This window comes from Crocuta crocuta, unplaced genomic scaffold (assembly GCF_008692635.1).
Source record: "Crocuta crocuta isolate KB4526 unplaced genomic scaffold, BGI_CrCroc_1.0 scaffold3, whole genome shotgun sequence".
Taxonomy (NCBI): domain Eukaryota; kingdom Metazoa; phylum Chordata; class Mammalia; order Carnivora; family Hyaenidae; genus Crocuta; species Crocuta crocuta.
In genome coordinates this window covers 9,643,470-9,671,378 of record NW_027529934.1, presented here as the reverse complement: position 1 = coordinate 9,671,378, position 27,909 = coordinate 9,643,470, and the positions used below count along the sequence as shown (strand labels likewise).

The window sequence follows — 27,909 nt, the reverse complement described above, 5'->3', positions numbered from 1 at the left end:
TAATTTGTCACCCTTTTATTAGATGCTTGGTGTATTATTTACATCCATGATCCTACCCATTCATACACTCTCATATCTTGCTTTATTAATTATATATTTTCTCATGTTTTTCATTATACTCATTACTAATTTTTATGAGTATATAATGTACCATTTATTGGATATATTGGCTATCTGCATCTGTTTATTGACTATTTCCCTATACCAGGGGTTGGCAAACTATGGCTCTGCATTTGTAAAGAAAGTTTTATTGGAACAGAGTCATACCCATTTATTTATATTTGGCTATGGTTATTTTTGTACTAGAAATAGCAAATTTGAGAAGTTTTAAGAGGACTATATGGTTTGCAAAGCCTAAAATATTTCCCTTCTGGCCATTTACAGAAAAAGTTTGCTGACTTAAACTTTTAAGTGGTTTACAATTTGTGCTATTACGACTAATGCCACTTAGAATATCTTTGTGCATATAATTTGTTATACTCTAGGCAACATAACTGGGAGGTATTAACAAAAGTGAAATAACTGGGTCTACTTAACAAAGATGTTTTTAAGGCTGACACTGTCCCTCACTATCTAATATTCTAGCTAGAATAAGAATGGACAGCAAGGTCCTGTACTCTCATAGGTGGCACTTCTCTGGTCCCTATTAATCAAGACATATATGTAATTTTATAGTCGGAATGAGCATATTTTTACTTTTGACTTAAAGTCAGCAGTAACTGTCACACAAATACCAACTGAAAGAAAACTTCTACTTTCTCCTGGGGATTTAAAAACAAACTGAGTAAACTCTCCAGGTGTCAAGGTGTCCATGAAAGGCCATTCCAGGCTAGTTGTAGTGGCCAAAAGGCACTAAGTAGGATGAATAAGAAAAAGCTGACAGTCTCAATAATGTATAAGCAGTGGTGGCAATGAACAGTGAGGCAGCTATGAGTTGGGGGACAGAAGTGCTCGACCCCTGTGAATACATCCTAAGCATAAATCTGTATATAACTACCATTAAACTGTATCCAGATAAGAGTTCTAGGGCAACTACCCTATACTTAGGAATAAAAAAAAAAATTCTATCTGGGAAAGTTTTATTCCTCAAAAAGAAAAATGGAATGGGGCCAGCTAAGTCAACCCTAACTATCTCTGAGATAAAGGATGAACCAGGCTGACGGATCTCAAATCCAATCCCAAAGTAAGCATCAGGAAGTATAGGTGTCATCTTCTAAGGGAAATATTCTGCAATAAAAAAAAAAAAAAGAAAAAGATCAGGATGGACCTTTTCCCCAATATAGAAGGTAGTTTAAAAGCAAAATCAGATATTTAATGTAATTATCCTAATTACACCAACAAAGTATATAAAGAAACTATATATTACATATTTATTTTATTAAGATGTTCCTGTCAAAATGTCAACTCATTTAACATTTTCTAAAGAAGTGTTCTTTTGGGTAAAACTGTTATAAGCCTTTACATTCCACCTTAATTATCAAATAACATCATGACTTTATAAAGTACTCTAGGAAATGATGAAATTCTCCAAAGAGTAAATAAATCTAATTACTTTTTTGAAACTATGAACATATTACTTTAAACAAAACAGCCAGTTTTCTGAGGTGTGAAAATCAGGTCATTCTTTCCTTGAACTTTCATATTGCAAAGGAAGTTGAATGGCTTGATTCACACTTCAAATCATGTCATAATTTTCTTCTTTTTTCACTGTTTACTGATAGTTGCCTCAAAACTGACCTGAGGGTCTGGCAGCATAAATCCATCAGTAAGTTTATAATAGACTATTGTGGAATCGGACTCCACTATGGCCAAAGTAAAAGACATTGGCAAATCTGGATCACCTTGCAATTTTCGAGATGCCTTCAAGATCTCCCTTATCCTGAAAATAAAGCCACAATACATTTAGGATTCAGAGTCACTCAATTAATAAGATCAAACCTGGAAAATCTTGGGGAAGAGGGAGTCAATAACATCATAGCCACAGTGCTGACTCAGCAAATGTCTGAAGGCTCAAATATAGACATCTAAAGTTGTCGTCTCATACAGAAAATCCTGCAAATCAGTCATCTATTGAAAGCCATCTTTCAGTCCCTTTTGTATTTTCCCATCTCTCCTGATCATCATACATAAGAGAATCTACTGCATTCTGGAACCTATAGAATAAGACACTAACGTGTTCAGTGAGCCCACATCGCCTAGGGATCCTGGGCATTCACTGCCCAATTTTCCAACTTGGTATCATATGGTAGAACAATGTAGTATTCAGGTTTGCTTTAAAGAAAAAAAAAAAAGCTTTTAATAAACATTTCCATGTTTCTATACGGTGTTTATCATTTCTACCTTTAAATGGCTACATAGTATCTATTGACTCAAAATTTACCCTATTTCTGTAAAGTTCTTGCAGGCCTTTTATGGGGAGGAGGGTACTAACAAAGATGTTGTCATGAAGGTAGTTGTTTCTATTGGGTCTTTCCAAGGATTGGAATTATTATATATGAATATAGATATTTTTATGGTTCTCAATATGTATTCTGATACTTAATAGAAGCTAAGAGAAAAATATAGAGAGAAATAAAACTTTTTTCTTACCAAGTTATATATCAAGCATCAATGTTATAAAGGATTTCAGTTTGCTTGCTATGGAAAACAATCTACAAATTGAATATCTAGATCTTCAAAGTGCTATTAGCTTTTGTTTACCACAAACTAAAAATCCTTATTACCTACTCAATAAAGCCTGTGTTCAATAATTCAGTAATATGTAACCTCCGGAGGAGCTTTCTTAAAAAGGCAAATAAAAAATAATCAGTTGTCTTTTTCATTAAGCTAACCAATTCTCCAGAAATTGGAAAAAGATTTACTGGCATATTAACATGCTACAACTGAATACATAAATAACCCAAACTCTTGTTTTCTTTAGCAGAAGTGTAATTTACCCACTTAAGTTCTATTCCCATCCCTAAGAAAAAATTTTATGCTCACTCTTCACTCATCCTATTAGTTATTAAATCTATAAACAATCTAAAAAGAAAAGTCACTGCTTTGAAGCATTCTTACTACAATAATTACAATGCTTTAAAAAAAAAATCCATAGTAGAGACTGGAGAATTTAGTGATTTAAAAACAGCAAAAATTTCTGGAAAGCTGAAACTAAATTATTATTGCTAAAATATCACTTCATCACCTTATGACATGTCATGCAGTGATAAGTGGCTTATTAAAACAGTTGCTAAAGCCTGCTTACCTACTACCTCTCATTTAAGTGTTCACAGGCATGTAATGATATAAAGAAAGAATGCATTTCTAAGTTTCTTTCCTCAGAGTCAAGTCATTTCTAAAATGACCTGAGCGAGTCAAGTCAACAATATGGTAATACTTCAGTTGTTAAGCATAATTGTCAGGCAACATTTATCGGGTATATAAAATCTGTCTACCTGGCGAAATCTTAATTCCTTTTCAGGAGTTAGCAAGGCATCGGCTCCTCTCTGAAGTCTTCCCTGTCACCTTTCCCCATAACCTCTAGGCAAAGTTATGTATCTTACCCTACGGAAGCACCTTGTACAAACCTACATTACTGTAATTGCTACCTTGTATTTATACCTCTCAGTGTCTGTTCTCTACTGGATTGTACGCATTTTCAATGCCAAAGACATTAGCCCGATATGCCTAATACTGTAGTAAAATACCTGGGCAGAATGAATGAATGAGGCTTTTGAACCAAGATTTCATATGGCTAAATATATTTCTGACAGATACTTTTCTAAAGTTTATTATGCAATTCTATTATACTAAATAAAACTTTACCTTGTCATGAAAGATCACAATCATCATTTTGATAATTACTACTGTAGATATCGTGGTAGATGGTGTATCAAAGAACTCCCTAGAATTTCTTAAAAGTATCTGCTATTTGCTTGCTTTTTATCCATCAAAACATTCTAATTATCTTATCCCTTGTCTCTGTACCAGAACTTGGCCAACTACAGTCATCTGTTTTTTCATGGCCTGTGAGCTAGGAATGATCTCTATGTCTTTATTTATATTTTTAAACTTTCTTTAATATTTACTTTTGAGAGAGAGAGAGACAGAGACAGAGCACGAATAGGGGAGGGGCAGAGAGAGAGGGAGACACAGAATCCGAAGCAGGCTCCAGGCTTCCGAGCTGTCAGCAGAGAGCCTGATGCAGGGCTCAAACTCACAAACCATGAGATCATGACCTGAGCCGAAGTCAAACACTTAACCGACTGAGCCACCCAGGCGCCCCTTTATGTCTTTAAATGGTACATTTTAAATAGTCATATAGGTACCTACTTAATAGCCACAATTTTGCTACTTTGTCCACAAAGCCTAAGTATTTCTTACTTGGCCCTTTCAGAAAAGGTTTGCTGACCCCTACTGTATACTATGAAAAAGGTTAAAAACACAAACTGTAAGAAACAACCATCAGGGCGGTGTATTCTTTTCCAATACTATTTATTCAAAAGGAAGAGTAGGAGGAGATTCCACTTCTAATTAGAATGCAGAAGACCTCGAAGATTGCCATTCTTACCATAACAAAGAAAAAACACCTGAATTGTTTTAAAATATTACATTTTTATTTGAAGACATAAAAGAAATGTGAACACAAAGAAATAGAGAGGAGATACATTTTAATGAGAACTGAGCCCTTCCCAGGTAAGTAGAGAACATGAGATAAGCCACTTTCATCCCTAAGGGGAATTGCTAAGCGTGGGCACAGTGACTAGAAGAGGAAGCCAGTCACAGGCAAACAACCTCACTGTGACAAAGAGAAGCCATCAATACCTGTAAGAGCCACATGTGACCTAGCATGGTGGACTGAAATCTGTAGACACATCAGTCCCTCCAGCTCACCAATTCTCCTTTATGGGACTAATGCTGCATTTAGGGGACAGCATGCTGGAAAAAAGCAAGCAAGCTCTAATCACAAAGGCCTCATGAAGAGAGAGATTTGGTCCTATTCTCAAGATGTGAGAAACTAGAAGAGAATGGAGATAACTAAAATTGCAGTTCGGCCATGACTAATCTTGACTTCTGACTACATTGACTAAATCAGGCCTTGACTCTACTTGCCAGAAAGGATAAGCTCCTTGGGGGCATGGAGTAGTCAACATCAGTCTCTTATTTATACACAATGTCCAGATATAGTGAACAATTCTAAGCTATACGAAGAAGCAAGAAAATGTGTCTAATGGGGGTGCCCGGGTGGTTCAGTCGGTTAAGTGTCCAACTTCTGCTCAGGTCATGATCTTCTGGTTTGTGAGTTTGAGTCCTGCATTGCGCTCTGTGCTGACAGCTCAGAGTCTGGAGCCTGCTTCTGATTCTGTGTTCCTCTCTCTGCCCCTCCCCTGCTCGCATTCTCTCTCACAAAAATAAACATTAAAAAACTTTTTAAAAAAAAATTAAAACAGAAAATGTATCTAATAATCAAGAGCAAAAAGTCAATATAAGACAACCTTCAGAAAAACTAAGGTTGTTGAAAAACTCAGATGTGGTTGTAATAAATAGCTAAAGACTTAAAATAACCATTATAAAAATATTATAATATTGAGGGGGAAAACAAATAAAAAGGGTAAGATAAAAAAAATTTAAGTAGAACAATGAAAATTCTAAAGGAAACAGACATCTTAAAATTAAAATATATACATATTTTTGAAGTGTCGACTAGGCTTAATGGTAGACTACACATGGCTAACGAAAGGATTTAGTAAAGCTGAAAACAGGTCACAAGAAACTAAATTAAAGTACAAAGAGAGACAAGAATTAAAAAAAAATACATCAGAGGCCTCTGGTACAATATCGGTTTAACATATGTGTAAATGGAATTACAGAAGGAAAGAGAATGGTATATGCCTTAACCCATTCAAGCTACTGTAACAACGAATCACACATTAGGTAGCTTATAAAGAACAGAAATTCATTTCTCACAGTTCTGGAGGCTGGAAAGATCAAGGAGCCAGCATGGTCTTTTTTTCTGGGCCAAGAGATCTTCCCCAATTCTCGAAATGTTTCAGCTATTTCTTCTACACTGCTAGGGTCTAAATGTGTCCCCCAGATTTCATACGCGGGAATCCTAACCCAAAGCTGATGATATTAGGAGGTGGGATCCTTGGGAGGTCAAGCCACAGGGTAGAGCCCTCATAAAGGAATTAGAAGATCCCTTGCCCTTTTCACCATGTGAGGACACAGTGAGATGATGCTGGCTTTGACACAGGAAGAGGACCCCCACCAGAACAAGACCATGCTGGTACCTTGAAATAACACAAGAAACAACAGGTGTCGGCAAGGATGTGAGGAAAAAGGAACACTTGTGCACTGTTGTTGGGAATGCAAACTGGTGCAGCCACTGAGGAATACAGTATGGAGGGTCTTCAAAAAGTTAAAAATAGAACTACCTTATGATCTAGCAATCATACAAGTGGGTATTTACCCAAAGAAGACAAAGACACTAACTCAAAGGGATATATGCACTTTGTTTATCATACTATGTTTATCATAGCATTATTTACAGTAGCCAAGACATGGAAGCAGCTGACGTGTCCATGGACTGTCAGCTAGATAAATACGATGTGGTATATGTTCCACGGACTGAGGATTAGGTAATTATAATGTGGTATATATATATATACAATGAAATAACATTCAGCCATAAAAAAGAATGACATCTTGCCATTTGCAATAAATACATGGATCGTGCTAGAGAGTATAATGGTAAGCAAAATAAGTCAGTCAGAGAAGGCAAATACCGTATGATTTCACTCATATGTGGAATTTAAGAAACAAAACAAGCAAAGGGAAAAAAAGAGAAAGAGAGACAGAGAGAGAGAGAGATAAAAAAAAAAAAACCCTAGAAACAGACTCCTAACTATAGAGAACACACTGGTGGTTACGAGAGGGAAGGAGAAGAGGAAGATGGGTCAACAGGTGGTGGGGAGTAAGGCGAGCACTTGTGATGAGCACGGGGAGATGTGTGGAAGTGCTGAATCACTATATTTACACCTGAAACTAATACATGTTAGCTAACTGGAATGAAAATACAAACAAAACAATTAATTCTCTTTAAATATTCCTAAGTGGCAGAGTATGACAGGACGGGACACAGATGGAAGGGGAGGAAAAACCTCAAAGCCTATTAAGGCAATTTTTAAGGCATAGTTTCCATTTCTTAAGATATGGTATTGCTTACGCCAGAAACATACGTGCATACATGTACACGTGCACGTATGCGTGGGGCTTTTTCCTAAGGTGAACTGTCTGGGAATTCTAGCCCATATACTACACTTTAGGATAGAAATTTCCATCTCATTCATATTTGTTTCCAGAGTTCTTTAATACAAACAGCAACACATTTTCAAATTTCCTCAAAACACCTATGTGGGAAACCTAACATTGGAAAACTAGCTCAGAGTTGTAAAAGGGGTTTTGTCTTCAGAGTTGAGGGAAATCACTGTCAAAAATGAAATGGAAGTTCCCATCTCAGAGCTCTGTTTATCCTACTTGTATGCGTGTGGGGGGAAAACTACCAGTGAGTTTTTTCAGAAATAACAGAATAAAACAGTTTATCTGCTGTTACTAAAAGCATTGGAGGGAAGACTTAACAAAGATTCTTGTTCAGAATCTCTTCTGGTCTATTTTTAACAAAGGTTTAAAGTAACGCCATCATCTTTCCCTACTAGAGATTTTTTTGTTTGTTTCCTTGATGGGACACAGATAAACTCCTAAAAATGTTACTTTGCCTTTAAGTCAACAGACTGCACTTTCTCAGTATAACAGCAACAATATAACAAAAGGTTCCAAAGTTCTACTTCAAAAACCACACACAGTTGTAAAGATGCTGAGAACAATGAAGCCCCACTATAATACTACAATCTCACTTAACTTCTAACAAGCTTACAGCCTGAAATCTTAATTCAGAAAGCTCAGGACAAAATTTCCTATATGTAAAACATTTTAAAGCTCAGTTCTTTGGAAATATATTGGGGAGATGTTTCATTATACAAATCTAAAATAATTTAGATAAGAAAATTATTTATAGTTCATATTTGATAGAAATCCATATATGAAAAATAAAATCTATGTATTCATAATAAGTTCCCAGTCTCAAGTTCATTATATTTCAAAGGAAAAATCTAAAGAAAGAAATCAGTAATAAGTTGTTGATCAGCAGTAACAGAAGCTGATGTTTACAAGAGGTTTTCCTTCTCATAACTTCAGAGAGAAGCTCAACATACTGAACACAGAGTAATTCTGAAGTTTAATAAAGCTCACTTGAAAAAGTCTGAGGTGAACACAAAGGTAACATTATCTGGCTACTGGCCTTCCTCCAAAATATGTAAATATCTTCCATAAATCTTAGCATTCATTTTTCTGTGATGATTCTATAATAGAGACTAAGCAATTTCTAAAGATTTGTACACAGGAAAGCAAGTTGAAAACACTTTTAACTCAAATGGAATAAAATAGAATGCATAATGGCTTAAAATTTATTATTAATTTCAATCCACAGAAATCCTGTCTTCTTCAAGGTTGCCAAACTGGTACATACTGTAGCCATATCAAAGAGCTACTCCTTGATCTGCCTCATTATGATCCACTGGAACAACACATCATAATGCAACTCTGAAACAACACAAAATTAAATTGTTGCTCAAGGTACCAAAGAATATTCATTCACAGGCTCAACCTTGATGAACAGTTTCAAGGATAATAGACCACTTCCTTGGGAATCATGCTAATGTCTTCCTAGTTTAAAAAAAAAAAAGTCAAGGCAGCTAAAGTCCCAAGGTTGGATTATTGAATAATTAAGTTCCTGTGTGGCCATTCATCCCAGTGGGAAGTCATTCTGCTAAAATAAACTGCAAGATTTTTTTTGTTTTTGTTTTTGTTTTTGAGGCTAAGAGCAAAAAATGCTGTGTCAGTTGAAAGACCCTGCTGGAATTGGGGGTTTCAACCAGCAACAGATTCCAGCAGAGGTAGCATGAGGACACACATTTTGATACGCAGGGAACCAAATGACAGAAATTATTTTACCAGTTATTAGACTTCAGGCCTCAAATAAAATAATGGTCATTAAATGCATTTGTAATGAAGTATATACTTTTGAAGAGAAGAAATATTTTTTGATTATAGGGAAATAATGGAATATCCTTCAAGAAAATATGTAGCACTTCAGGATTAAATCTTATAACTAAGAACATCTTTTAAAATGTCCTACAAATATCATATGTTTGCACGTATAGGAGGATTAGGAGGAACTTGACGGAGGAACAAGGGGGAGAAGAAGGGGGGAAATAGTGGGGGAAAGGGAGAGAGGCAAACCATGAGGGACTCTTGAATGCTGACAAAAACTGAGGACTGATGGATGTGGGGGGGAGGAGGGATGGGCATGGAGGAGGGCACTTGTGGGGATGAGCACTGAGTGTTATGTGGAAACTAATTTGACAATAAACTATTTGTAAAAAATAAAATAAAATAAAAAAATAAAAAGGATAGAAAAAATAAAGCATTAAAAAATAAAATAAAATAAAATAAAATGTCCTAAAAAAAGGAACTCAATAATTTTTAGTAACTCTTTAGTTCCCCATTAATGTAAGTCCTTTCCTCAAGACACTAAAGTCAAAGAAGGGTTGAAAGGTGGTTGGTGGGAGATGTGATGAGGATATAGATGAAAAAGAATTTGACTAAAAAGTAAGGCGGCTCTTCAGAGCACTGGCAGAATTCCTCTTCAGACCTGTGAGTGTTCTCTGTCTGCAGATGCATATTACAGGTACAGCGTAAAGTGTGGGAAACAGTGATAAACCTTGCAAGTGGATGGATTTTGCAGACATTCTAATTTTCTTTGGAAACTCTGGGAAGGTTGCTTGTAACATATCTTTATGTTCTTTACAATATTATTTAGCAAGTCTGTGCTGCAGGAACTGACTAGTCTGAGAATTCATTCATTCATTCATTCATTCAACAAATACTTAATTAAAACACTGGGGCAACAGCAATAGAAAAAGCAAACTTCCTGCTTTTATGGATGTTACTTTCTAGTGGAGGAAGGAAGATAGGAAACAATCAAAGACAACCAAATATATAATATATTGAGTAGCAGTAAATGTGTTATAAAGGAGAACTACTTCATAGGTTGCAATTATAGAGTACAGCGATGAGAAATGATGAGAAAAGTGATAAGAAATGACAGATTTGGGATATACTTTTAAGAAAGGACTGCCAGAATTTGTTGATGTATTAATCTGGGGTATGAAAACTGGGTGGACTAAAACTAGTAAGAGATTATAGCCGGGTTACAGGATACAAAGTTAATACAGAAAAGTCAAGTGCTTTTTTATATACCAGCAATGAACAACTATAATTTGAAATTAAAAAGACAACGCCATTTATATTTGCATAAAATAAGCATAAACCTAACAAAAATATGTACAGGATCTAATAAGGAAAACTATAAAACTCTGATGAAAGAAATCAAAGGAAATCTAAATAGAAAGAAAATGAAGCTAGACATGCTCCTTATACTTTTCACCAAAATTAACTCAAGGATGATCATAGATCTAAATGGAGAACACTAAACCATAAAACTTGTATGTAGAAGACAATATAGGAGAGAATCAAAGTGACCTTGGGTTTGGCAACGAGTTTTTTCTAATTTTTTTTAAAGTTTATTTTTAGTTATTTTGAGAGAGAGATAGAGAGCAAGAAGGGGAGGGACAGAGAGAGAAGGAGACAGAATCCCAGGCAGGCTCTGCACTAATAGTACAGTGACTGATGTGGGGCTCGAACTTACGAACCATGAGATCATGACCTGAACCAAAATTAAAAGCCACCCACACCAACTGAGCCCCTAGTGATGAGTTTTTAGAATACCAAAAGTGTGATCCACAAAAGGAAAAAAATGACTTAGTTGGGCTCTGTTAAAATTAAAAACTTCTGTTCTGCAAAAGATACCATTAAAAGAATGACAAAACAAGCCACAGAGTGGGAGAAAATATTTGCAAAACATGTGTTTGATAAAAGGACTTATATCCAAAATACATACACCCTTAAAACTCAACAAAAAGAAAAACAACCAGCCCAAATAAAAAAAGTGGGTACAAGATCTGAGCAGGCATCTCACCAAAACAGATACACAGGTAGCACATAAACATATGAAAGATGCTCAACATCACATGTCATTGGGAAACTGCAAATTAAAAACAAACAAGATACTACTTATGCACCTATGAGCATACCTAAAACTCAAAAAACAAAAAGTGCCTTGGTGGCAAGGATGCTATTGCTAAGTGAAAGAAGCCAGTATGAAAAGGCTACATACTGAATAATTTCAACGATATAGCATTCTGGAAGAGGCAAAACTACAGAGAAAGTTCAAAGTCCAGGGGTTGCCAGGGGTTCAAGGTAAGGGCAAGGGGATGAATACATGGAACGCAGGGGATTTTTAGGGTGGTGAAACCATTCATGCGATGGTGGACACATGGCATTATGAATTTAGAACTGTTCAATAAAAGGAATGAACCTTGATGTAAACTATGAGCTTTAGTTAAAATAATGTATCAATATTGGGTCATTAATTATAACAAATGTACCACATTCATGCAAGATGTTAAAAATAACACTAATAAAAACCATGTTGGGCTGGGACTTATATGGGAAACCTCTGTACTATCTGCTCAATTGTTCTGTAAGTCCATCTATACAGAAAAGGACTCCAAGGGTCTTGGCCTGAGCTTCAGAATGAACAGAGTTGCCATTGGCCGACTTGGGAAAACTGCAGAAGGACCCGTCTAGGTGGCAACTTGAGTTCTTCGTGGACATTTTAATTTCAGGTACCTTTTAGATCACAGTGGTGACATCAAACAGGCAGTCAAATGTGGGTCTCAGGTTTAAGAAGAGGTTGAATTGGAGACCTAAATTTGGGAGTCCTCAGTATATCGATGATATTTAAAACTGTGGACCCAGATGAGGTTTTCTAGGGAGTAAGTATGAAGAAGAGAGAAGCTCAGAGATCTAGGCCTTAGAGCATTTTCACATGTAGAGGCTAGAAACCTAAAAAGTTCAGCAAAGGAGGCGAAGAAATGGCAAGTGATGGAGAGTTACTGACCTCCTCAAATCCCCAAGTTACACTCTGCACTAACAGCCAAGCATTTCCTGTCTCTTCAGATTTGTGTATTTTAATTGGAGTCTTCAGAGAGAATGGAAACAAGCATTATAATTCCTAATATTCTCAAATAATTTCCCCACCTTTGTTTCAGGATATACCCGTGTCTCTCAAAGACCTCAAAGTGGCAAAACCCTTGCTCTAACTTTCTCTTACTTTTGGATTCTTTAATCCATTCTGCCCCTCTTGATCTACTACTGCTTACCTGGAGGGTGGTTACTTTTCTCATATTCTGTCTGTCTCTCCTTCTGCCCCTTATTTCTCATTCTTCCATTCCTCATTTCTCTCACATCACACACACACACACACATGCACACACACCCTCGTCCTAGGGCTTTCTCACCAGGTGCAGACAGGCACTCCCTCTGCCATTACTAATACCCAGTCATGATGAACGACTTGGAATTTCCAGGCTCTCGGCATTCAATATCTTGCTCATGATGTTACTTCTGTCAGGAACTTACTTCCATTCCCATCCCCATTCCATATGACACTGTCATATTTCAAACAACTTGTCTTACAGGAGGCGTTCTCAGACTCCCCCACCTCCCACACCAGCAGCCCAAGGTGGGGTCTCCTCCCTCTGTAGTCGGCCTCAGTGCCAGGTACCTGTCTCTCATTAACCTCTATCACACTGGATATAAACGCCTGTCCGTCTCAGCTCTAGACTGTGAGCATTATTAGGGCAAGGTCTGTGATGTTTTGTACCCCTTAAGTCCAATACATAACAGGCACCCAACAAATGAATGGGAAATGTAGAGAATACTGGTGTAATCTGCAATTTGCCTTTTTATGTACCTCTAAAACCAAAACATGCTTCTTCTTTGCTCTAGTCTATAAATTTATTTATACTTATTATATTTAATGTTAAATAAAAATATATACATTTTAACATTTTAACTAAAAGATATATTTGGGTATAAGAACAATAAAATATTAATTTTTCCTTACACATCTCAGTGTTTTAAAATATGGGCTCTTTTTCTTCTCCCAATAAAAACACTGATATAACATATTTAAAGATAAACGACTGGTCTATTTGTATTATCTGGGTTACTGCTGTGAAAACACATAAACAGCTTATATTTTAAAAGTAATCATGTTCTTTAAAAAGCGAAAATTACTATTAATAGTTTTTAAACAGAATTATTTTAAAGCTACATTAATTCTAACAAAGAAAAAAGAATGCAGCTTTTCTGATTCAACGTAGGAAGAAGGCTGAGTGTATTCTTTTGAAAACAATGTTGTAGGGGCACCTGGGTGGCTCGGTCAGTTTAGCGTCCGACTTTAGCTCAGGTCACGATCCCATGGTCGTGAGTTCAAGCCCTGCATCCGGCTCTGTGCTGACAGCTCAGAGCCTGGAGCCTGCTTCAGATTCTGTGTCTCCCTTTCTCTCTGCCCCTCCTCTGCCTGTGCTCTGCCTCTCTCAGAAATGAATAAACATTTTTAAAAAAGATACTTTCACATTTGCAGCTACCTAAAATACTACTACAGAAACCTGTCATACCATTATCCTAACCTTGTTATAATATACTTCTCCCATTTGGGGACATTAAACAAATATCAGCGGCCAAAGAGAAGCTAATCAAACTATCTGAATATAAATTTGATTTCATTTGATACCCTAGCACTGAAATAAGGTCTCTGCTTTCATTAGGAGCCCTCTGGTTACTTCATCTTTAAATTCATCAGATCTTTTTGACCTCAATGAATTCATTAATATGATTTTATACCATTGCTGGGTCTGGGGAAACTGTACTCATAACATTTGCAGTCATTTACCAAACTTGTTACATGGATTCCTAGATTCACTTTAGTAAGAAATAACGTAGAGCACTTTCATTTGCATATACCATCTGAATATATAACTTAATATAGTATTTTAAAACATAAGCTAAAAAGCATTTTACATTAGCTTTAAGAGGTATTTTTAGATGAGAGAAAAAGGAGATGTGTCCTTCCCTGCAAGAGACACAAACTACCTCCTACTCCATCAGCATAATTTTCCCACTAGATAGTCAGAGGTGGGCACTTTACCAATTCTAATCTCCCACTGGAGATCAGCAATTAGTATTGAGTTGATGTTTTCACAAGGGACAATTACACACAAGACCTTCTGAGACATGAAATATATGTCAAAAGTGTTTTAACTATGGACATATATCATGTATAACTGCTTTACAGAAATCACCAGTTGCAAAGTGTACTTTTGCTCAAAGTAATGCATTACTCACTTTCATTCAAATACACATTCGCTCTTGCCAGAAACTGTACAAATTAAATCATGTCCAAAGCCTGGGAAAACTATTAGGAAATGGATACAAAAACTGTTCAGGCATTCTTATAAATTCACACAGATAAAACGTTAGATATTAACTAGAACCATTGCCTTTTAAGGAGTCAGTAAATACATGTACCGCAAAAATAAATCATGGAAAGAATGAGCCATGCAAGCACACATGCGACTCTGCACTCGGTGGTGAGGGAGCATGGCGGGTACCGCAGGGACTTGAAGCGATACAGTGAGACTGTTTACTGCCATGACTGCGGAGATGTCATGCGTATAACTAAGTTGTGGTTACCTACGGAAATGATAGAGTTTGGGCCAGTTTTACAAACAACAGACTCCAAAATTTAGGATGTAAATAAAGGAGATAGATTATCATGCCTTCTATGCTATATGTCATTTGTAAATAGCAGGGGCTTACACCTCCAGCAAATTACGACCTCCTCTGGCTCTCATGCTTTGTGTACCACCCAGATTCCCCAGTGATAACAACATGACTTAATGTTTCTGAGGCAGAGCGCGGATACATACACACATGCACGCATGCACGCGTACCATTCGTTAAGCAGCTAAGCAGCCTAGTCTAGGATAGTGATTTACAATTGGGTGTATTCAGGTTGATTGTGCAGTGTATGACAAGTAATTTGTTTCTCACAATAAAGTACCAAAGTTGGTAGGTTATTGATTCAATATAAAATGAAAATTCCCTATAATCGATCATCATTCTCATCCATTTACATTCCACCATGCTTTCCTGAGTAAGTCAAAGGGAGAAGTTGGCTTCAAAAGGTCCTGGGAACAATACAGGACCCAAGCCTATAATACTAATACTATATATCTATGCAGCAGTCCAACAAAAGTGAACTGGAATTCTGAGTCAGAACAACAATAAAAACAAAGGTTAAAAGCAACAGTAAAAGCTAAGTACTAAGTATCGATAGTTACTAAGATCACACAAAGTGAGGTAACCAGACATTGTATGTCTACTGATGATGGAACAGACCACCAGCTTTACTGTCTTACTAATGTGATCCAATTAAATCTATCAACCCGCTGGCTGCAGCTGCCAACTTGCAGCAAACACAGAGGACAAGGAAACGCGTTGCAATGCACCATGAGTGAGCAATCGGCAAACCCAGACTATGGGAAAGTACACAGGTCCAACCGCCCAGATTCTTCAACAGGAAAATTGTTAAGAAAAGAAAGGGATAGAGGCAGAACCCATACATCGGGGGTTACTAAGCTACAGTCTGTGAGCCAAATCTGGACTTCCTTCTTTGTTTTGTAAATAAAGTTATAAGAACACAGCCACACCCATTTGTTTATGTATTGTCCATGGCTGCTTTTGCACTAACATGGCAGAGCTGAGGACTTGTGACAGAGACAAAAGAGTCTGTGAAACTAAAAGCCTCTGCTATCCAGAGCTTTATGGAAAAATTTGCCAATCTCCACTACAGATTAATGGAGATTTATAAGATATAACAAAAAATTTAATGGGCAAAATTCTTGAGACACAACTCTACAAATTTATTTGCAAAGATATGATTGATTTTAAATTTTATATGGAAAATAAAAGGACTAGTATGAACAAAGTTGGAAGACTTTACCTGATTTCAAGTCTTCCTATAAAGCTACAGTAATCAGGACAGTGTGACACTGACATAAGGACAGACACACAGAGCAAAAGCACAGACTAGAGAGTCCAGAAAGGGATGCACACAAATGGTCAAGTGAGTTTCAACACAAGTGTCCCAGTAATTAAATTACACTGGAATAACTGGAGAAGCATTTGCAAAAACAAGAAAAGAAAAAAGAATCTTGACTCTTAGCTCATAACACAAATAAAATTCAACTCAAAATTAATCACAGACCTAAAAGTAAAAACTAAAACTGTAAAATTCCAAAAAGAAAACAGTTGAAAATTTTATGACTGTGCATTAATAAGCACACATTGCTTACATAGAACCCCAAAACTACAACCTTTAAAAGAAAATAAAAAGGTTAAATTGAACATCAATCAAAATTAAAACCTTCCATTCCTCTAGAGAAATTAAGAAAATTCATAGACTAAAAGAAAATATTTTCAAAATAAAAAAAACACTTGATAAAGGAATTGCATTTAGAACACACACAGAACTCTTATAATTTATGAAGAACACAATACAACCTTTAAAATTTAAACAACAGATTTGAGTTGATACTTGACAAAGAAGAGGCCCGGGTGGCAAATATGTACATGAAAAGATGCTCAGCATCATTACTCATCAGGGAAATACAAATTTAAAGCCACAATGAGATATCACTAGTTAACTGAGTGGCTAGAATTAAATAAACTGATCATCCAAAAATGATCAGTCAACTGGAACTTTTATACTTTGCTGGTGGGTACAGAAAAGAACACAGTCACTTTGGAACACAGTTTGACAGTTTCTCATAAAGTTAAAAATATATTTACCATACGAACTAGTTAGTAATCCAATGCCTAAATATTCACTCCAGAGAACTGAAAATATATGTCTACACAAAGACCTATATGAGATTGTGGCAGTGTTTTCATCCATAAAAGCCAAAAACTGGAAACAATCCAAATGTCCAACAACTGGTGACTGGATAAACAAACTGTGGTGCATCCACATAATGGAATACTACTGAGCAACACGAGGGGAAACGCTGCTGTGCTCAGCCACACCAAGGGGTGCAATGCTGAGCAACACGAGGGGGCACATGACTGAGCTCAGCCACACGAAGGGGCACACTGCTGAGCAACATGAGGGGGCACGCTACTAAGCTGAGCAACACGAGGAGACACACTACTGAGCTCAGCCACATGAAGGGGCACACTACTGAGCTCAGCCACACAAAGGAGTGCACTACTAAGCTCAGCAACACGAGGGAGCACACTACTGAGCTCAGCAACACCAGGGGGCGCACTGCTGAGCTCAGCAACATGAAGGGGCGCACTACTGAGCAACACGAGGGCACACTGCTATGCTCAGCCACACAAAGGGACGCACTACTGTGTTCAGCAACACGAGGGGGTGCACTACTGAGCTCAGCATCACGAGGGGGCACACTACTGAGCTAAGTCACATGAAGGGGCACACTACTGAGCAACACGAGGGGGCGCACTACTGTGCTCAGCCACACGAAGGAGTGCACTACTGAGCTCAGCCACACAAAGGGGTGCACTACTAAGCAAAAGGCGAAGGGGGGGGGACGCACTGCTGTGCTCAGCCACACAAGGGGGCACACTACTGAGCAACACGAGGGGGCGCACTGCTGTGCTCAGCCACATGTGTGGGCGCACTACTATAGGCAACAGCACGGAAGAATCTGCAAAGCATTATGCTAAGGGATGGAAGCAGGACACAAAGGTTAGGATTCTATTGATAGGACACTCTGGAAAAGACAAAACTATAGGGATTGATGACAGAGAAACACGAGAGAAGTTTGGGAGGAACTGTGTATTGGTTACGTGACTATACATTTGTTAAAAACTAACAGGTCTATTTCCCTAAAATGAGTGATTTTTACTGTATATAAATTTTACCTCAATAAGACTGACTTTAAAAAAAAACAGGCACAACTAAACTACAGGGAAACACAAGAAAATTATTACTATAAAAGTATAAATAACAGTTACTTTTGTGGGAAGGAGAGGGTTATGCTTGGGACAAAGCACGTGGTAGGGGTTTAGGGAAGGCTGAGAAAAGTTCTATTTCTTTACTTGATGGTGGTTCCAAGGATTCAAGATGTCTGCTATATAACTCAATGTATACATTTTTATTGTATAGTTTTCTGTATCTGGTTTTATTTTACAATAAGAGATTTAAGACAAGAAACGTGTTGGCAGGGATGTGGAGAAAAGGGAACACTTATGCACTGTTGGGGGGAATGTAAGTTGGTGCCACCAGTATGGAAGACAGTATGGAGGTTCCTCAAAAAATTAAAAATAAAAATACCATATGACCCAGTAATTCCACTACTGGATGTTACCCGAAGAAAATGAAAATACTAATTCAAAAATATATATGCACCCCTATGTTTACTGCAGCATTATTTACAAGAGCTAAGATATGCAGGCAACCCAAGGGTCCATCAATAGATGAATGGATAAAGATGGGGGGGGGGGTGTATGTGTGTGTATACATACATCATATATCTGTAATATATATGATGGAACATTACTCGGCCATAAAAAAGAATGAAATTTTGGCATTCACAACAACACGGATGAACCTAGAAGATATTATGCTAAATGAAGTAAGTCAGAAAAAGATAAATACCATATGATTTCACTTAAATGTGGAATTTAAAAAACAAAACAAACAAACATAAACCCAGAAATAGACTCATAAGTAGAGAACAAACTGGTGGTTGCCAGAGAGAGATGGATGGGGGGCAGGCAAAATAGGTGAAATGGATTAAGAGGTACAAATTTCTGTAATAAAGTAAGTAAGTCATGAGGATGAAAAGTATACCATAGAGAATACAGTCAATAATTATAATAACTTTATATACGGTGACACATGGTAACTATACTTACTGTGGTGAACATTTTATAATATACATAACAGTCAAATCACGATGTTATACTAACATAATACTGTATGTTAACTATACTTCAATAAAAAAAATCAATAAAATAGAAAGAATTCTAATAGCTATGAGACTTCATTATCTACTATGAGACCTTGGTACAATTCACCTAATCCTTCATTATCTTTTGGAAACAGCAGAGTATAAATAAAAATACATTTTAACCTCAGTTTTTTATATGTGAAATTGGCATAAAATAAGTGCTCTATATACTATTCAGAATTTTAGTGCTGATGAAATGAGAGTATACTTAGGAATACACTTTTAAATATTATAATGTTATCTATAAATGCAAACCACTCTTACAACCACAAGGAATAATCTACAGCACCGCTCTCCTGCTTAAAGCCCTTCAGTGACACCATCCATCTAGCAGCAATTTTTACAGTGTTCTTTGTAGAACCGAGGACTCAACAGACATGCTTCAGGGTCAGGGACCTGTGTATATTGTACAGATTGTGCCTTGCACAAGAATGCCTGGTGCAAGCAGGTTTGAAATCCAGTTTATGCTGCTTGCTAAGCCTTCAATCCTGGTGAAGAGACTTTTTTTTTTTTTTCAGTCCAAGAGGAGTATCTCTTTCTAATTCACTCAAATGCACTCTTTGAGCTAGTTGTAGCCCTATTCAAAGACTCCCCCATATGTTGATGCCTTCTTTTTTGTCAAATAATAACAATGTACACTGTCTGAAAAGTTATTGCATAGTTAAGACCAACCTCGAATGAGCACATTTTGGATTTCTCTTTCCCTGGTTACAAATGGACCTGAGCCATTTGAGTTCCTTTTCTGTGACTTGTCTGTTTCTGTCCATGATTTTTGTGGGGTTGTTTTCCTTGGAGTCACAGAAGCTATTTATATACTATGGATTTGTCAGTTATGAGTCAGTAAATCTCTTCTACTTACATATTGCGAGACTATAAACCCAGAACCTTTTGGAAAGCAATTTATTAACAACCAGTAAAAGGGAAGATGTAAATGCTAGAAGTCCCAGCCATTCTACCTCTAGACTTCCACCTTAGAGAAACTCTCATACATGACAACAAAGATATACAAGGCTCTTCGTTACAGTACAAATTTTAATAGCGAAAAATTGAAATCAGTGATGGCTTTCACGATCTAGGTAAGCTTTTCCATCTCATTTCCCATCTTTCCTATTTTCTCATGAGTTGTATTTACTCATTTATTCATCCGCTGCCTTACCCAACATTATTAAGCACCTACTCTGAACCAGACACCATGCGTACAGCCAGGCAATCATGCTTAACTACTGGCAGTTGTCCTGCTAAAACATGGTCTCTCACCACCTTCAGGAGGTTTCTCCTGTCCTTCCTTTGGGTCCTGCTACAACCTTCTATAAAGTACTTCTCCATACTCCATTATCCTTGTTATTCAATTACCTAACAACAAAATAAGTGGAGGCAGTCCCAAATTACACAGTTAATGAAATCTCAGAATAAAGGAGAATTGTTTTTATTAGATTCCATCCAATAATTAGGAAAAAAAAAAAAAAGAAATAAAATTTATTTTCCAAGTTAACATTTAGTGCTAGAACACTACTTTCAAGGAGATGTCTTAAGTACCATCTGATCTCATTTACATGTGGGATCTTAAAAAACAAAACAAAACAAAGTTCCTCGATACAGAGAACAGATTGGTGGTTGTCAAAGGCAGGGAGTGGGGAGTGGACAAAATGGGTTAAGGGAGTCAAAAGGTACAGAGTTCCAGTTATAAATAAAATACACGAACTATGGGGATTATATAATGTACAGCATGGCAACCACAATTTATAATACTATACTGCATATCTGAAAGTGGCTAAGAGAGTAGATCTTAAAAGATCTGATCACAAGAAAACAAATTCTGTAACTACATAAGGTAACATATCTTGACTAGGCTTATTGTGATGATCATTTCACAGTATATACAAATACCAAATCATTATACTGTACACCTGAAACTTAAGATAATGTATGTGACTTATACCAAAAAAGGGGTTTGTCTTGAATAATGTGGTATTCCGAGCACTTAGATCACTGCCTGACACATAACACTCAATAAATATTTGGTAAGTGAAGACTAAAAAGCCTCAGCAATGTTATATGACAAATAATGACATTTAAAAGTAAACACAGTGATTTATTTTTGTAGATGATTTATTATTGAATGAAGTAAGAGCTATTAGCTCTCATATATATTTCTATGGTGAGCTACCCTCCCAAGGTCCAACCCAAATGCTTTTAGGACGTATCTCAATGAATTTCTTCCCTATGGACAGCTGCCAAAGATTCAAAGTCAACAATTCTCTTCTCTACGTTACTAATGAAGGAAAATTCCTACATTAACCACAAATGTCTGAAATCACAGCATTACTGTTAGATATATAACATTTTATATATAAGGTATTCATGAAAGTAAAAATAGATAAAAGTATGCCTGTGACCTAAAATATCATTCCTGTTAAGGACTGAGGAACGAAATCAAACACACACACTCTCATTCACACACATAAATCTTTATTTGTTAAAAAGTTATTTGCATATTTAGAGTTGAGAAAATTTTATACCATAAAAGGCATAATAAATCTAGTAGGTGCTGAGCCTTGTTTATGCTATTTTCTATATTATTATTCTACTGCATAACATAATTATGAATATTTATATAAAAACCAAGATACAAAGACTTAAGCCCTCTGAGTTATTAAATGCAAAAGTGTAAAAATGGTTTACTAAGTTATCCTTCCAACTAATTCTAATTAAAGAAGAAAACAAGCTTTATGTAATAAAGCTGGAAAATCAATAGTCATCAGTTGGAAAAAAGTAGAATAGGACTCAAATTTGTACCTCTAGACTTATGAAATCATTCTGATTCAAATAGACTACGGTTTTATTTTTTAAGATTAAGTTCAGGTTAATTACAAATGGTAGTTCCTTGTCCAAACAATAATATAACAATAATACTAGTTAGCATAATTTGTTGCAGTAACTAAAAGACACAAAGGGATAGTTTTAAGGAATGAATTATTAAGTCTCTTAGAAACAGAAAGGCTTGGAAATCATGCTAGTGAAAAACAGAAAGTATTAGTGATCAAATTTGATGTCAACTCTATCAGCTATTTGTGATTCCCAAACACACAGAAAAATCTCAAAATAAAGGGCCTCTCAGAGAAGGGTGTGAATAGCCTGACATATCAAAACACAATTCTTTGTATAATGAATTATACAAAGTCATACAAAAATATTAATAGAAATCTAAAAATTAGCTTAATACAGTTTTATGGAATATAACAATGAAAATAACCAATTATAGTAGCTTTGATTTCGAAGGGATCTGACAATTTAAATCCCTCAATAAAGGACAAAGAAACTGAAACCCAGAGAAACTAATTATGTCATCAATCATCAAACAAAATATTAAGTGTCAGTGCCAAGACCAGAACCCAGGTGTTAAGGCTTCAGTCCAGTGCTGTTTTTACTTCAATCACGGTGAACTAGAAAAAGCAGGTATTCATCAAAGCCCTTCACGTTGGAATTTAAGGCGCTCTCCTCTCTTCCATACTTATATACCTAGCCAAATATAGCTATGTTTTCATCTGTTCTTTCTTCCTGACCCACAAGCTCAGAAGCTGGGATCCTCCTCCTTTAGCTCAATATTAATTTCAACTATTTTCTTGAATCCATCCCTCCCCATCTCTCAAGAATCACACTCCATCAGGGGCACCTAGGTTTGGCTCAGTCAGTAAAGTGTCCAAGTTCAGCTAAGTTAATGACCTCATGGTTCGTGGGTTCCAGCCCCATGTTGGGCTCTGTGCTGATAGCTCAAAGGCTGGAGCCTGCTTTGGATTCTGTGTCTCGTTGCCCCTGACCCTCCCCATCTCACACTCTGTCTCTCTCTCTCTTTTTCTCAAAAACAAACATTAAAAAAAAATTTTAAGAGAATAAGAATCTTGCTCCATCAGTAATTACTTTTACTCCTCTATTTTCAGCCTTTCTGAATGATAGTTCACAGGGCAGCTGGCTTCCTTCAGAACAAGAAAGAGAGAGAGAGTGCACAAGATAGAAGCTACAGTCTTTTGTAATGTCTTAGAAGTAACATCCCATCATTTCTGTCTCATTTGACTTCTTACAAGCAAGTCAATAAGCACAGAGCACACTCAAGGACAGGGAATTACACAAGGGTGTGACTATGCAGTACAAGAAGCCAGGTTAGAGGCTGACTGCTACAGCTTCTAAAGGAAAAAAGCAGGAAGGGAAACTTGATAACCAGATACCAGGACTTCTTCTGAAGCAGGAATTACAAAAATATGGCAGTGGCAGAAGCATAGATATACTGACTATTATAATAGAGTATAAAGAGAGCCCAGAAACAAGTCAATGCATAGATGGAGCTTGGAAAATGACAGAGGTGATATGTCAGATAATGAGGAAAGAAGCAACTCTTCAGAAAATGCAGGTAGAAAAAAATGATTATCCACATGAAAACAAAGTCCTTAACCTTCTCTCACACCATTAAAAAAAAACAACTTGAAAACCTGAAAATATAGGTGAATTTTTTAGACTTTAGATAGGAAATGTTTCTTAACCTAGACACAAAGACATTGATTATTAAAAATATATAAATATAATTATATTCAAATTAAGAACTGTTATTCATCAAAAAATATCTGAAAACAGATTTAAAAACTGGGAAACACAACCAAAAGGATTATTGTCAAGAATATAAAAGAACTCCAACAAATCAATGAGAAAACTACAAACAATCCAATAGGCAAAGTATATGAACAATAAATATATTCGAGAGGAAACAATAAATATAAATCTTCATTACCAGAGATCAGAAAAATGCAAATGAACACCATCATGAGATAACCCATTCAACTGGCAAAAATCTTAAAGTCTGACAATACTCAGTGTCAGAGACAATACTCCTCCAAAAGATCTTGTTTACACTGCAGGTAGAAAGTGAAGTAGGGCAACCACTTTGGAAAATAGTTTGAAATTACACCTTAAATTTGAACGTTAGCAACACTCCATCATCAGAAGGGTGCATGGGAAAACTATGGTACCATCATGTGATGGAATATAATATACATACATAACACGGGGTGAATTTCAGCAGTATAATGCAGAGTGCATAAAGTCGGCCTCAAAAAGATTCTATGCCCTTTATAAAGTTAAAAAGATGTACAATTTAAAAATTCCCAATGAATATGGGATTCAGGAGGAGTTAACCTTGGGACAGTGGAAACAGGGAAGGAGGGGACCCACATAAAGTTAGATGTAAGTTACTGCCAAGAATCTACTTTTGTTTTGGGAGGTTGATTGAAGAATATGTCATGAAATAAAGATATGTTTCCCAACTCTGTTAAACTAAGATTTTTTAAAAAGCTCCCATGAACTGCATGATACTTTCTTTGACTTCAACTTGCAGGTTAATCACACTCTTCCCCAACATCTAAAGCATATATGATCTGTATCAATTATTATGGTACATCTTTAAGTAGCTGTGTTTCCACTGTAATGGTCTTGACTCCTTATAAGAATTTAAACATCGTCTGTTTCCTTAAGGATAGTACTTCTAACATATATATTCCTTTTCTGAAAAAGAACTGACCATACAAGAAGTGCTAAATATTTGTTAAATGTTCATATTTAAGTCATTCCTCAAATAACCCAGAGTAAAGCTATGACCTCTGTATCCTAAAGTCCTTTACAAATATTTACTACCCTGAATTTAATGACTGCTGGTGGAAAGGAACCAAGGTGTTAAAGACCAAAATCCCCCGCACACCTGTTATGGCTGAGGGATGCGCTGATGGGTGTAGGCAACACAGTCTGTAATCCTTCTCCTTCTACCTCAGTCCCGACAAGGCAGATGAGCTGCAGATCTGGTAAGCCCACACAATTGACTTCATGCCAACTTTTACCTGAAAGTACATCATTGAATGGACAATAATGTTAATCAAAAAGATAAAATTCTAAACTCCTACCTAATACTCCGCTGAGCAAACATCACCCATAATATTATCTTCTCTTTATTTTCTAATATTCTCTGTTACCCAGTAATTCCCAAAGGAATGATGAAATTACAAAACTGACAAAGTGAACAGCAAATGCATAAATGCCACATCCCAACCCAACTCCCCATCCCCCCACCACAGCCCCAACAACAAAACAATAAAACAAATAACTTACTCTCCATCAGGTCGAGGTAAACCAAGAATGCTATGTAAACTTGGCTGGCATCTCCTATATCTAATTCCATCATTTCTAAATACTGGAAATGAAAATGTAATTGTCAGAGAAGGGAGAATCTCTTAATATTTTCTTTCACTCGATCAACTGCTCATTATACACAAATAAAAAAGTAGAAGACTTTCTTCTAGGTGTAGTGGGAGTTAGAAGGCAATTAATATCTGATCCCCATCTCTAAAAAGCTTAGAAATTGTTAAGGCAAACACATGCACACTTGCAATTGTTAGGCAAATAAGAACCCATGACAGTAAGTGATGCAAAATCCAGTGTGTAGAATAAAATGTGACACAAGTCAGAGCTCTACTCTGGGTGGATCAGTTGGTGAATATTTCATATCAGAGGCAGATACCAGTTGGGCCCTGAAGGGCAGATATGATTTGAGGAAATAGAGAAGCCAAAGTAAAAGTGTGAATAATCACACACAGGTGGGGATAAGTCACACATACTCAAGGGCCTATTTGCCAAGAATAGAGACTTTTTAAAAAATTTTTTAAATGTTTATTTTGAGAGAGAAAGAGTGCGCGCGCGCGTGTGTGAGTGTGTGGAGGAGGGGCAGAGAGAGAGGGAAACAGAATCCCAAACACGGTCCACTCTGTTAGAGCAGAGCTTGATGTGGGGCCTGAGCTCATGAACCATGAGATCATGACCTGAGCCAAACTCCAGAGTGAGACCACCCAGGTGCCCTGAGATACTTTTTAAATAGGATTTCTGTTGCAGCATGGTTGTGGGGGCCACTATTTCCACGGTCTCTGATTGCCTGTGAAGAAAGTCTGCTGGACAGCGCTGGGGGAACGTTCTTCAGTGGGCTACCCCTGCAAGGGAAGCCTGAGGTTTTCCAACGGTCCCAGTGACTCAGTGGGTAAGCAGGCCTAAAGTAGAGGTGAGGCATCGGCAGACCCGCGTGGGTACAGACCTTCGGTCCTTTCTCTGACTGGCTTTGCCATAGTATGTACAGGTACAGGAGAGCAGGGGTTTTATTAATTGTCCCCCTCACACCTCAGCCATGCTTGAAAATGACAACGAAAAGGTGACTGGAGACCAGGTTGCCAGGGTCTTGAAGTTTACCCATAAAGAAACACTGAGGACTTCTAAGCGTGAGACCAATATAATGAAATTGATGTTGCATACTATATATATTTTATATATATTACATAGTACTTACTAATGTTCAGTGCTTTACATTAATTGATTTATTTCTGGAACGACCCTCTAAAGCAAGTACTATTTCTATCCCCATTTTACAGATGAGGAAACTGAGGAACAATGAGATTTGAAAACTTCCCCCCGGGACCCCCTCCCCCGCAAATCACAAAGCTGGTGACATAACAGGTTTTCAAAGTCAGGCAGTCTACTCGATGTCTCAGGCAGAGAACTATTGGGTTCCTACTCCTCAGTGGTGTTATGGTTTTTTTTTTTAATATAATTTGTCAAGTTGGCTAACAAACAGTGTGTACAGTGTGCTCTTGGTTTTGGGGTGGATTCTAATGATTCATCTCATTATTCTCATGATACATACAACACCCACTGCACATCCCAACAAGCTCCTTCCTCAGTGCCCAGCACCCATTTCCCCCTCTCCCCCACCCCCCCATCAACCCTCAGTTTGTTCTCTGTATCTAAGAGTCTCTTATGGTTTGCCTTCCTCCCTCTCTACTTGTATCTATTTTTCCCCTACTCTTCCCCCACGGTCTTCTGTTCAGTTTCTCAAGTTCCACATAAAAGCGAAAACATATGATATGATATCTGTTTCTTTTTATGGCACCGAATAACACCTCCATGTTTGTTTTTCTCACCTTGACCAGGAATAAGGGGACAGAGGAGGAGGACAAAATCAAGAAAGAGAACATGGAAAAGGGTGAACTCTTTTCAGATTCCTATTCTTCGAAAATGTTTCTTTCCTGGACTGTTTTTAGATAATTATCTATGACATACTGCTCCCCTAGACCAGAGACGCCTACAAAACCCCCAAATCCATTCATTGTCCATTCACTGTCCGGGACACTACTGGTCCAAGACAGCAATCTGCCAAGCAGAAGCAAGCAAGAAACTCTATCTTCTTCGCTGCTTTCCAAAAAAAAAAACAAAAAAAAAAACCATACACCCACAATGCCGAGCAGTTCTGCTTTGGAGAAGAATGTATTCAAATTTTACAAGCTATTAGAAAAAGTAGGAATTCGCACTTCGGCAAAATCACAAGGCACGCTCCGGGCTCAAGGCGAAAGGGCAAACGTGGCTGTGCCTAAACCTTTATCTTTGTATTCATCCAAGGCTCGCAGACTGTTTTTGCTGTGGTTCTGGGGTTACTGCGAGGATTAAATGAGACCCTTCCCAGAAGGAGCCCTAGGTTATTACTGGGCTCTGGCTTGAGAGGCGCCGGATTTCATGTCTTGCCCTCGAATGGGAGAGCATGTGTGTGTGTTTGTGCGTGTCGGGATAGGGTGTCCCAGCAATAGTTCAACTCGTGACAGTGTGCACGCGGGTCCCCCTCCGCGAGCTTCGCGCGCAAACTCGGCGCCCAGGCCCCCGCGGGAGAGTCGGGGGTCGAAGGGGCTGCGCGGCCTTCCACCTGGGGTAGGGGCCCGGACCGGCGCCCCGATCC

General features: G+C 37.3%; 1 protein-coding gene across 1 annotated transcript; it reads right to left on the bottom strand.

Annotated features, from left to right (window-relative positions):
* Positions 1 to 25,339, bottom strand: TSEN15 (tRNA splicing endonuclease subunit 15). Its single transcript, XM_077763260.1, has 4 exons — positions 25,251 to 25,339; positions 24,847 to 24,982; positions 1,738 to 1,879; positions 1 to 1,227 (listed from the first exon to the last, which is right to left on the bottom strand). Exons 1-4 carry the CDS (start codon positions 25,321 to 25,323, stop codon positions 1,207 to 1,209), a joined length of 372 nt encoding a protein of 123 aa, XP_077619386.1. The 5' UTR covers positions 25,324 to 25,339; the 3' UTR covers positions 1 to 1,206.
* Between the last annotated feature and the right edge of the window lie 2,570 nt (positions 25,340 to 27,909).

What these genes read in the sequence shown, in the direction of transcription:
- TSEN15 (XM_077763260.1), bottom strand. Translation starts at nt 25,323, where the DNA reads ATGATGGAATTAGATATAGGAGATGCCAGCCAAGTTTACATAGCATTC. An exon ending in GCATCCCTCAGCCATAACAG is followed by an intron (nt 1,880 to 24,846) that starts GTGTGCGGGGGA and finishes CTTTATTTTCAG; the next exon opens with GATAAGGGAGATCTTGAAGG. An exon ending in TTATGCTGCCAGACCCTCAG is followed by an intron (nt 1,228 to 1,737) that starts GTCAGTTTTGAG and finishes TTTTTATTGCAG; the next exon opens with AATATTTCCCTTAGAAGATG.